The sequence below is a fragment of the Pristiophorus japonicus genome, chromosome 22, assembly GCF_044704955.1.
Source record: "Pristiophorus japonicus isolate sPriJap1 chromosome 22, sPriJap1.hap1, whole genome shotgun sequence".
NCBI classification, from domain to species: Eukaryota; Metazoa; Chordata; class Chondrichthyes; family Pristiophoridae; genus Pristiophorus; species Pristiophorus japonicus.
This window is the reverse complement of record NC_091998.1, coordinates 43455508-43467557: the sequence shown is the minus strand read 5'-3', so window position 1 is coordinate 43467557 and position 12050 is coordinate 43455508. Positions and strand designations below refer to the sequence as shown.

General features: G+C 46.8%; 1 protein-coding gene across 1 annotated transcript in view; it reads left to right on the top strand.

The window, feature by feature from the left end:
• Nucleotides 1-2556: 2556 nt before the first annotated feature.
• Nucleotides 2557-12050, top strand: part of polm (polymerase (DNA directed), mu) — a 38794-nt gene continuing 29300 nt past the window's right edge. Inside the window, exons 1-3 of the mRNA XM_070865980.1 lie at nucleotides 2557-2635; nucleotides 3107-3347; nucleotides 7706-7886. Of these exons, the coding sequence (XP_070722081.1) occupies nucleotides 3133-3347; nucleotides 7706-7886 (396 nt within the window). The 5' untranslated portion in view covers nucleotides 2557-2635; nucleotides 3107-3132. The remainder of the gene's footprint in view (nucleotides 2636-3106; nucleotides 3348-7705; nucleotides 7887-12050) is intronic.

Sequence of the window (12050 nt, the reverse complement as noted above, 5' to 3'; positions counted from 1 at the left end):
GTTAGATGCAGGAAGAATGTTCCCAATGTTGGGGAAGTCCAGAACCAGGGGTCACAGTCTAAGGATAAGGGGTAAGCCATTTAGGACCGAGATGAGGAGAGACTTCTTCACCCAGAGAGTGGTGAACCTGTGGAATTCTCTGCCACAGAAAGTGGTTGGGGCCAATTCACTAAATATATTCAAAAGGGAGTTAGATGAAGTCCTTACTACTCGGGGGATCAAGGGATATGGCGAGAAAGCAGGAAGGGGGTACTGAAGTTTCATGTTCAGGCATGAACTCATTGAATGGCGGTGCAGGCTAGAAGGGCTGAATGGCCTGCTCCTGCACCCATTTTCTATGTTTCTATGTTTCTATAAGGTAACCCTCTCATCTCCGGAATCAGTCTAGTGAATCGTCTCTGTATCCCCTCCAAAGCTAGTATATCCTTCCTTAAGTAAGGTGACCAAAACTGCACGCAGTACTTCAGGTGCGGCCTCACTAATACCCTATACAGTTGCAGCAGGACCTCCCTGCTGTTGTACTCCATCCCTCTCGCAATGAAGGCCAACATTCCATTCGCCTTCCAATCAGGAATGCATCTGCTATAACTTCCGCCATCTCTTTTAATACCCTGGGATGCATTTCATCCGGACCAGGGGACTTGTCTACCTTGAGTCCCATTAGCCTATCCAGCACTACCCACCTAGTGATAGTGATTATCTCAAGGTCCTCCCTTCCCACATTCCCGTGACCAGCAATTTTTGGCATGGTTTTTGTGTCTTCCACTGTGAAGACCGAAGCAAAATAATTGTTTAAGGTCTCAGCCATTTCCACATTTCCCATTATTAAATCCCCCTTCTCCTCTTCTAAGGGACCAACATTTACTTTAGTCACTCTTTTCCGTTTTATATATCGGTAAAAGCTTTTACGATCTGTTTTTATGTTTTGCGCAAGTTTACTTTCGTAATCTATCTTTCCTTTCTTTATTGCTTTCTTAGTCATTCTTTGCTGTCGTTTAAAATTTTCCCAATCTTCTAGTTTTCCACTAACCTTGGCCACATTGGTTTTTAATTTGATACTCTCCCTTATTTCCTTATTTATCCACAGCTGGTTATCCCTTCTCTTACCGCCCTTCTTTTTCACTGGAATATATTTTTGTTGAGCACTATGAAAGAGCTCCTTCAAAGTCCTCCACTGTTCCTCTATTGTGCCACCGTTTAGTCTGTGTTTCCAGTCTACTTTAGCCAACTCTGCCCTCATCCCACTGTAGTCCCCTTTGTTTAAGCATGGTACGCTCGTTTGAGACACTACTTCCTCACCCTCAATCTGTATTACAAATTCAACCATACTGTGATCACTCATTCCGAGAGGATTTTTTACTAGGAGATCGTTTATTATTCCTGTCTCATTACATAGGACCAGATCTAAGATAGCTTGCTCCCTTGTAGGTTCTGTAACATACTGTTCTAAGAAACAATCCCGTATGCATTCTATGAATTCCTCCTCAAGGCTACCCCGTGCGATTTGATTTGACCAATCGATATGTAGGTTAAAATCCCCCATGATCACTGCCGTTCCTTTTTCACATGCCTCCATTATTCCCTTGATTATTGCCCGCCCCACCATGAAGTTATTATTTGGGGGCCTATAAACTACGCCCACCAGTGACTTTTTCCCCTTACTTTCTCTAATCTCCACCCACAATGATTCAACATTTTGTCTCTCACAACTGCCCTGATATCATCCTTTATTAACAGAGCTACCCCACCTCCCTTCCCTTCTTGTCTATCTTTCCGAATTGTCAGATACCCCTGTATGTTTAATTCCCAGTCTTGGCCCCCTGTCACCGAGAGCATGCAGAAACCAAGCACAGGCAGTACATCATCATCATCATCATAGGCAGTCCCTCGGAATCGAGGAAGACTTGCTTCCACTCTAAAACTGAGTCCTTGGGTGGCTGAACAGTCCAATACGAGAGCCACAGTCCCTGTCACAGGTGGGACAGACAGTGGTTGAGGGTAAGGGTGGGTGGGACTGGTTTGCTGCATGCTCCTTCTGCTGCCTGCGCTTGATTTCTGCATGCTCCCAGCGATGAGACTCAAGGTGCTCAGCGCCTTCCCGGATGCACTTCCTCCACTTAGGTCAGTCTTTGACCAGGGACTCCCAGGTGTCAGTGGAAATGTTGCATTTTATCAGGGAGGGTGATGAACTCACTTTTAGAGTCGATTTCGAGGGACTGCCTATGATGATTGTAATGTTGACAGATCTGGCTGAGTGGACAATCACTGTCTTTCGGACATAGATTATGTCGGATCTTTGCAGCAAGCAAGTTTGATCCATTCTGCACAAAACCGTGAGCGCGCTGGTGCACTGAGTCGCGGGGGGGGGGGGGGGTGATTGACAGGTGCGAGCTCCGCCCCCGACCGCTCTCTGGGGTGATTGACAAGCGCCAGCTCCGCCCTCGGCCGGGCCCTGGGGTGATTGACAGGCGCCAGCTCCGCCCTCGCGCACCGCTCTCCGGGGTGATTGACAGGCGCCAGCTCCGCCCTCGCGCACCGCTGAGAGCGTGCGTGCGCGTGCGCGTGCCCAACCCCGCATAATTCAGCTGTCACGCTGCGGCCTTGTCGAATTTCCCCGGCCTTGTCGAATTTTCGCGTGAGTGCCCCCCCATCCCACCGTTCTTCGTTTTAAGCTTTTGTCAGTCAGTCAGTCAGGCTGGGTATGGGATATCTCCCTTGAATATCAGTTCCATGAAGCAGTAACTTGCAGCTAGCTCTCTCTCTGCCTTTAAGTGGGTTTTTGTGTTGAATTTCACTCCTGACATTGGCCCCACCGAAACCTGAGAGTCCCTGGCCAAAGGCCATACTAAGTGGAGGAAGTGCATCCGAGAGCGTGCAGAAATCAAGTGCAGACAGCGGAAAGAACGTGCGGCAAACCAGTCCCACCCTCCCCTACCCTCAATGACCATCTGTGACAGGGACTGTGGCTCTCGTATTGGACTGTTCAGTCAACTAAGGACTCATTCTAAGATTGGAAGCAAGTCTTCCCCGATTCCGAGGGACTGCTGATAATGGTTGGCAGCCCTGTTTCTCTCGGATTTGACATGTTGCCTCTTCCCTCCCTCAGGTTGACGGACCTGCTCTCACCCCACCATGCCCTTGCTGCCTCGTAAGAAGAGGCGGAAGGATGCTGCTCTTTCGACTGAGCCCCGAGACCCTTTGGTGGGCGGGAACAGCCCAGGCGGCACTGCGGTGAAGTTTGGTGAAGTTGGTATATTTCTGGTGGAGCGGAGGATGGGGTCAAGCAGGAGAAGCTTCCTGACAGAGCTTGCTCAGAAAAAGGGATTTCGAGTGGAAGAGCACATGAGGTGAGTGAGCTTGAAGGTGTGCGCCCCCCCCCCCCCCCCCCGAGTCTGACCATTTCACCTCCTTTTAAACCAGGCTAACAGCAAATTCAACGCAACTTGGACTAATATAGTGAAACGCCATGGAATGCTTCAAGTGAGCGGGAAATGCACAAGCAAGAACAGGGAAAATTTTTGAATTATGGGAAGACAAAGGAGTTTGAAATTGGGGGAGAGAAGCAGCAAAACAGATGGATTAAGAAAGAGAATTGCAGAATAATAGCAAAGCTGTGCCACTGATCTGGGTCAGGAGGTGGGGTTAAGTGGTGCCAATCGTAGGTGTATGCGCAGGCCTGAAGGAAGTTTCAGAGGTAAAATGCTGCAAAGCCAAGGAGAGATTTTGAAATCAGTGCACTGAGGGAATGGAGTGCTATTGGAGGTTGGCAGGACATAGGATAGTGAAGTGAGCATACAGAAATCAAGCACAGGCAGCGGAAGGAGCGTGCGGCAAACCAGTCCCACCCACCCTTTCCCTCAACGACTATCTGTCCCACCTGTGACCGGGACTGTGGTTCTCATATTGGACTGTTCAGCCACCTAAGGACTCATTTTTAGAGTGGAAGCAAATCTTCCTCGATTCCGAGGGACTGCCTATAATGATGATGATGGAATATGGGATAGATTGCAGGCAGGAGAACACATTACCTAAAGACAACCGAGTATTTGAGTTTTTACTGCATTTTAATTGCATCTCCTCTTGTTAAAATGATCTTGGTTGCAGTACAGAGCCCTTTACAATAATGGAGGAAAAGGCACCCTATCCAGGTACAAAAGATTTTGGCATGATTCACTGAATTTCCTCAGTAATTAGGGAAGTTATTGGGTACAACAAAAACAGCTTGTGCTGTTGTGAAATCAGAAGCAGTATACTCAATATAAGTTACTCAATAACTTGTCTCAACATTCTTATGACTTGTGCAATGCATGTGATGCAGCGTGCATTCTTATGACATGTTCTATGCATGTGATGCAACATGCATTCTCATGACTTGTTCAATTAAATTAAATTGAAAAATGCCTCTACGATATACTTTTGCTGTAGGTGGGGTGGTGATGCTGTAGACTGTACTTCAATGGGTCTTGCACTCTACATAAATTACCAATTGATTGGCCCACGACTTGTACAGTTGTAATTATCAGCTTGAGTATCCTATATTGTTGGTATGTGACAGAATATTGGTGGTGTAACATGAGTGAGAAGGAGGCATTTCACTCTTATACTTGTGCTAAATAAAACTAAAGCACTTGCATATAGATATAGTATTCCTTTTCTTCTGTTAATTTTTGTAATTCATTAGCTCCCTCAATAACTGCGCAAGCTAAACTAGTGAGCAGCGGGGCCACACAGAACAGGAAAGCTTCAGATAAACCCTTGGTTTCTGTTTGTGGTTGATCTCCATAGCAGTAGGAATTTTACAAAGAATTCCTGATTGAGACAGGGAAATACTGGTCAGATTTCTGCTTCTGATCGACACCCAGCGATCTTATTGGAAATGCATATGGGTAAACATTGGGTGAGGATAGGATTGGGGTCAGGTGCAATGGTGTTGAATCATTTTCCAGCACTCGCTGATAATAATCACTGAGGCAAGCTACCAGAGGTATCACAGCGGTGAGTCTTGCATTGGAGGCAGTTCAGAGAAGGTTCACGAGGTTGATTCCTGAGATGAAGGGGGTTGTCATATGAAGAAAGGTTGAACAGGTTGGGCCTATACTCATTGGAGTTTAGAAGACTGAGAGGTGATCTTATTGAAACGCATAAGATTCTGAGGGGGCTTGACAGGGTAGATGCAGAGAGGATGTTTCCCCTCGTGGGGGAATCTAGAACTAGAGTTTCAGAAAAAGGGGTTGCCCATTTAAAACGTAAATGAGGAAGAATTTCTCCTCTGAGGGTCGTGAATCCTTGGAATTCTCTACCCCAGAGAGCTGTGGAGGCTGGGTCAATTAATATATTTAAGGTGGAGATGGACAGATTTTTGAACGATAAGGGAGTCAAGAGATATGGGGAGCGGGAAGGGAAGTGGAGTTGAGGCCAAGATCAGATCAGCCATGATCTTAATGAATGGCGGAGCAGGCTCGAGGGGCCAGATGGTCTACTCCTGCTCCTATTTCTTATGTTCTTATGAGTCAATGCCTTTAGGAGGGGAGCAAAATTAAATTAAATGGATAAACTAATCTTTATGTTTTCTGGAGATTTTAAGCAGTGTTATCTTTTCTGTGCTGGCTTCAGTAATGCAGCAGAACTGCCACGAGCCTGATTTGCACGGTGTTCCCAGTTACATCGTAACTGCCGCAGCAAGAGGAATGAAGTAGCACAAACATTTAGGCAATTTTAAAACTGTTTGTCATCTTCAACTCTTCATTAGCAAATTAGCCAAACTATTTTTCATGTGTTCGCACTGTTGACCTTTAGTTGTACCTGTTAATAATCATTGGAACCAGGATTAATTAATGGCGTGAGTAAGTGCTTTACTTCACAGCTTTTGCAAATGGAAGTTTGAGACCATGTAAACGTGGTCATGAATTACCACTGCATGTTTTATTGTTGTCCCTTTAACACACCTGATAGGAGATTATAGTTGGCCTTGGCACACCTAGCTTCGGAAGGTACAACTCAGCCAAGGTTCCATCTCCCAATAGTTCTGTAGAACTCTCCTACTGGAAAGTGGATGTCGGGGTGAGGATGTGATTGGCCTTGGCTGTGATTTACCCATCGCCCCTGTCCCTGCGGATCTGCATTTACTCCAGTCCTCAAATGCAAAATTCTCATCCTTGTGTGTAAACCCCTTCATGGTCTCCTCTTTCCCTGTGTCTCTAACCTTTTTCAGCCCCCTGTCCCTCCAATTCTCCATTCCTATGGCTCTGGCCTCTTGTGTTTCCTTTGCCTTCAGCTCCCCAGGAATCATGCTCTGGAATTCTCTCCCTAAACATCTCTGCCTCTCTACCAACCTTTAAAATTTGGCTTAAAACCTAGCTCTTGGGCCAAGTTTTTTTTTAAATCACCATTCGTAATATCTCCTCATTTGTCTGGATATACGATTTTATTTTGATTACCTCTCTGTGCAGTATTTTGGGCTACTTCTCTATGATAAAGGTACTATTTACATGCAAGTTGTTACTGTAAGCAGATTAAGTACTGTTTACCCCTGATGCTAACACCTGATCCTCCCAAATCCTGTTTCCCACCTTTGACTTGGGTTTGTTTAATCAGTAACGTTACTTGGTTAATATTTTACTCACTAACTTTAAAAAAAGACCTTTCTTTCATAAACATAAACATGCTTGATCTCCATATGTATAAATCCGCTGAAACAAACTGAGAAACACTGCAGATAATCATCCTCCTTTTTACAAGTACCCATCTCCGTCCTCTTCTGCCAATACACTCTCCTACCCTGAGCATTCCACCTGCCCCCAGTGTCCCAGAACTCCCCATTCTCCCACTATCGCTCTCCCTGACCTGCTAACTGTAGAAGCAAAACAACAGATACACAGACCATAGCAGCAGAGAAAAATCCCAGCCACAAAAACACATTTTGTGCATATTTGTTGTACTCTTCCAACTTATTGCGAGCAATGCCATTAGAGATTTAATTCATAGTCATCGAGTGATTACAGCTCAGAAGGAGGCCATTTTGTCCGTCGAGTCTATGCCGGCTCTCTGCAAGAGCACATCATCGAGACCTACTCCCCCGCCCTTTCCCTGTAGCCCTGCGCAATTTTTCCCTTCAGCTGCTTATCCAGTTCTGTTTTGAAAGCCACGATTTGAATCTGCCACCACCACCCTTTCAGGCAGTGCATTCCCGATCCTAACCACTCATTGCGTAAAAAAAGTATTCGATCATGTCGCCTTTGGTTGTTTTGCCAATCACCTTAAAATCTGTGTCCTCTGGTTCTCAACCCTTCCGCCAATGGCAGCAGTTTCTCTCCATCTGTCTACTAATTAGGGGGCAAAGATCAAAGAACAAAATATGGAATTGGGTATCACAGTGATTGTAGAAAACTCCTAATTTCACTTATCAGAAACTGCATCTGGTTCCTGCTCAGCCTCGTGAGCCAATTTGCTTTAAAGACTGCACGAGTAGTGAAAAGAGTTTAAGCAGTTCATCTTTTTCCCTAAAAGTAAAGCAAAAAAAATACACCGGGTTTGCCAGTGTTTATAAAGAGAAAATTTAATTAATGTTTCAGATGTAGACATTTGAATTCAGTTCTTGCTTCATGTTCTGAATTATACATGGGGCAATTTTGTACTGTGTCCAATCTTCAGGAACTGATAGTTACTTGATTTTTAAATTTGTGACGTTTACTGTTTCTCTTTGCAGTGAATCCGTTACCCATGTTGTGTCTGAGAATAACACTGGTGATGAGGTGTTGGATTTGCTGGAAAAACAGAACGGAGTTTGCAGAACTGGATTCACAGCGGCCTTGGTAGATATTGCGTGGTTCACGGAGTGTATGGGAGCAGGCAGGCCCTTGGAACTGGAAACTCGCCATCGGCTTCAGGTATTTTGATGCAAGTCTTGTTAGAGAACACTGATATGTGAGTGCACTTTTGAAAAAATATATTAGAATTCCTCTGGCGATTCATTAATGCACCATGTGAGGTGTGGTTCGTTGTCAAATAGACCAGGAACGCACTAGGTTCGATTCCTGGTCTGTGGTATACGTTGACTAATGGCTGGGACAGGAGTTGGGTGCTGCAATCGCTTCCTGTCCCTGGGCAAAATCACCTAGGGTTCCTGCTCCTGATTGCTTTTCAGTGTGTCCTGCTGGAAGTGCGTGTGAATGAACAGCCAGATTGTGTCAGGCTGTGATTTCCCCCTTCCGTGTTAAAATAGTCTGCTGACCCTCTCTGTGAATCCACAGCTAGCATCTTTTTAGGAAAGGAGGAAAGTGGAGAAAAAATTGTGTGGCTGAAGGAAGAGTCAGATGTATTCAAGCAGGATACGTCCAACTGGTCAGAATAAGGAAAGTCCATAGGGCTCTGAATAGTGAAAAATATACAAGCTTCTGAAATGCTAAACACACATTCCAAGGAAATCGTTGACGTGAAGTAAATTTCCATCAATGATGGTATACTACATGGAATTTTCTGAAATTCTAATTTCACTCCTTTTAGTTTTGGGCAGGTATGTGTTACAATGAGGAAACTCGTTGCAATATTTAGAGTCTCCAAATCAAATGACTGAGAAATACAAATAGGTAGTTTCTGATTGCCTTGCAATGGAACGCACCCGCTCCTTTATAAGGGACATGCTCCACTTATCTAAATCCAGAAAGCTTAGGTGCAGATTGGCAGAACCAAATCTTGGAGACGCTGAATGTGAGCAGCGGTACTGCTGGAGTTGAATCAAATAAGTTCACAGTTTGCCAATTAATACCACTGGTAATCTTCCCACTCCATCTCCACTCAAAACCACCTGATGTCCACTAGTGCATTGGGATAAGCAAGATGGCTGTCGGGGTGGCAGCTCCCTGGGAGCTCCCCTGCCAAACAACTTTATCCTTGCCATCAGTTGCCATACGACACCTTTTCACACTCAATCACCCCCCTTCCAATGTTTAAGCTTCCCCTGGTCTTAATAGGCCCTAATAGAGGGTGCATTTCTAACCCTAAAACCATAAAACTCTAAAACACAAATCCCCAAAATTTGGGCCTACCTCAGGCGCGAGCCTTCCCTCCGAGCTTCCATCCATCGGCGACGACCGGACAACCCTCTAATCAGCGGCGACCGAGCCTGTTCCCTCCTGCAGCATCCGAGCCTCTTTCCTTCCGCAGCATCCGAGTCACTTCCCCTCCAGCGACCGGACCTCTTCTCCAGCGGCGACTGGGCCTCTTCCCTTCTTCGACGTCCGAGCCTCTTCCCCTCCTGCAGCAACTGGACCTCTTCTCCCCCACGCTCCCGACGACGCGGCCAACTCAGCTGCTCCACCCGATCCCCGACGCCGCCCGATGAGCCTCCGACCACAGTTTTGGGCCTACCTTGCGCTCCCCACTGGACATAGCCGACTCAGCTGCTCCTTCAATGGCGATCGGGCCTCCTCTACCCCAGCGGTGGCTAAGCCCCTCCTCCTTCAACAGTGATTGGGCTTCCTCCCCTCCACCGGCGACTAGGCCTCTCCTTCTCCACTGACGACCTGGCCTCTTCTCCTCCAGCACGTGGAGAGCACAATGGCTGTGACCACCCTGACCTCCTTCCACTCTGAACATCACCCAAAAAATAGTCCACTGACCTTCCCAATGTCTGCCCCCGGTCAAACCTCGGACCACCTACCATCTCACCGAAGGGCGCTACTCAGCGCCGAGCTTATGGCCAACATCTCGTAGGCAACTAGGCTCATACAGCAGTGACTGGTCTCCAGTCGTCTTGGACCCCCTTGCCACTAGACCAAGACCTTGCTCAGCTAAGCCAGTGTGGTAGCTGGTGTGCAACTGCCACTCCACGTTAAAAGAACTCGCGCACAGGCAACTTCCACTCCATAAACATGAAGTTCGGGACCTGGAATGTCAGGACCCTCATGGACAACTCCCAACAGCGGCAGGCTGGAATGCCGCACCGCCATAGTTGCCCGGAAACTTAGACGCTTTGATATCAACATCGCTGCCCTAAGTGAGACCCGGTGGGCAGGGGAAGGCCAGCTCAAGGAACAAGGTGGAGGTTACACCTTCTTTTGGAAATGGAAACCAAAGGAAGAACACCGCCTCCACGAAGTAGGTTTCGCTATCAAAAACGAGCTGGTCAACCGCCTCAAAGACTTCCCCCTGCAGGATTAACGAACGTCTCATGATTCGACTTGGAAGAAGCGACTATATTAACGACTTGGAAGAAGGGACTGAGTGTAACATAGCCAAGTTTGCTGATGATACAAAGATGGGAGGAAGAGCAATGTGTGAGGAGGACACAAAATCTGCAAAAGGACATAGACAGGCTAAGTGAGTGGGCAAAAATTTGGCAGATGGAGTATAATGTTGGAAAGTGTGAGGTCATGCACTTTGGCAGAAAAAAAATCAAAGAGCAAGTTATTATTTAAATGGAGAAAGATTGCAAAGTGCTGCAGTAGAGCGGGACCTGGGGATACTTGTGCATGAAACACAAAAGGATAGTATGCAGGTTCAGCAAGTGATCAGGAAGGCCAATGGAATCTTGGTCTTTGTTGCAAAGGGGATAGAGTATAAAAGCTATACAGGGTATTGGTGAGGCCACACCTGGAATACTGCATGCAGTTTTGGTTTCCATATTTAAGGAAAGATATACTTGCTTTAGAGGCAGTTCGGAGAAAGTTCACTAGGTTGATTCCAGGGATGAGGGGGTTGACTTATGAGGAAAGGTTGAGTTGGTTGGGCCTCTACTGATTGGAATTCAGAAGAATGAGAGGTGATCTTATCGAAACGTATAAGATTATGAGGGGGCTTGACAAAGTGGATGTTTCCACTGATGGGGGAGACTAGAACTAGAGAGCATGATCTTAGAATAAGGGGCCGCCCATTTAAAACTGAGAGAGAAGACATTTCTCCTCATGAGGGTTGTAAATTTGTGGAATTCGCTGCCTCAGAGAGCTGTGGAAGCTGGGACATTGAATAAATTTAAGACAGAAACAGTTTCTTAAACGATAAGGGGTTATGGGGAGTGGGCACAGAAGTGGAGCCGAGTCCATGATCAGATCAGCCATGATCTTATTGAATGGCGGAGCAGGCTCGAGGGGCCGTATGGCCTACTTCTGCTCCTATTTCTTATGTTCTTATGATTCTCCGACTCACCCTATCCCGGAATCAATGCTCAGTATGTACGCCCCAACCCTCGATGAGACCAAAGAGGGTTTTTACTTCAGCCTTGAAAAATCCCTGTCCCGCGTCCCTGCAGACGACAAACTGATCCTCCTCGGTGACTTCAATGCCAGGGTCAGCAAGGACACAGCCCCCTGGGGAGGCGTGATCGGCAGAGAGTGATTAGGGTAAACCAAACCCAGCGGTACCCTGCTCCTGACAAAATGTCTAGAACACGACCTTTTCATCACCAACACCTTGTTCTGCCAGAAGGTCCAGTATAAGGCATTGTGGCAACACCCTCGCTCCAAACACTGGCACCTGCTCGACTATGTCATTGTCCAAGCCAGGGATTGCAAGGATGGGCACATCACCCGTGCCATGACAGGAACTGATGACTGCTGGACGGACTACCGCCTAATCTATTCCATCATTAACATCAACATAGCCCCAAAGTGGCAATGGCAGCAGAAGCAGTGCTGCAAAAAAGTCAATGCCGGGGCACTCAAAGACCCAGCTAAGAGAGCCCTATACAGTCAGCACCTCACAGCTAACCTGGCATGCCTTGATGACCCTGAGATGCAGAATGTCCACAGCGCTTAGTCTGCCCACCAGACCTCCATAACCAGTGCCTGTGAAGAGCTGCTCGGTCACTCAACCAGGAAACACCAGGACTGGTTTGATGAGAATGACCAGGAGATCCAAGAGTTAATAGATCACAAGCGCAGGGCATTTTGGAGCTTAAAACAACAACCCAACTCGGGAGCAGCAAGGCAGCATTACAGATGGCTTAAGGCCGAGGTCCAACAAAAAACTCGGGACCTAAAGAACAAGTGGTGGATGGAGAAAGCACAGGAGATACAGCAGTTGGCCGACAGCCATGATGTGTGAGGATTCTTCAC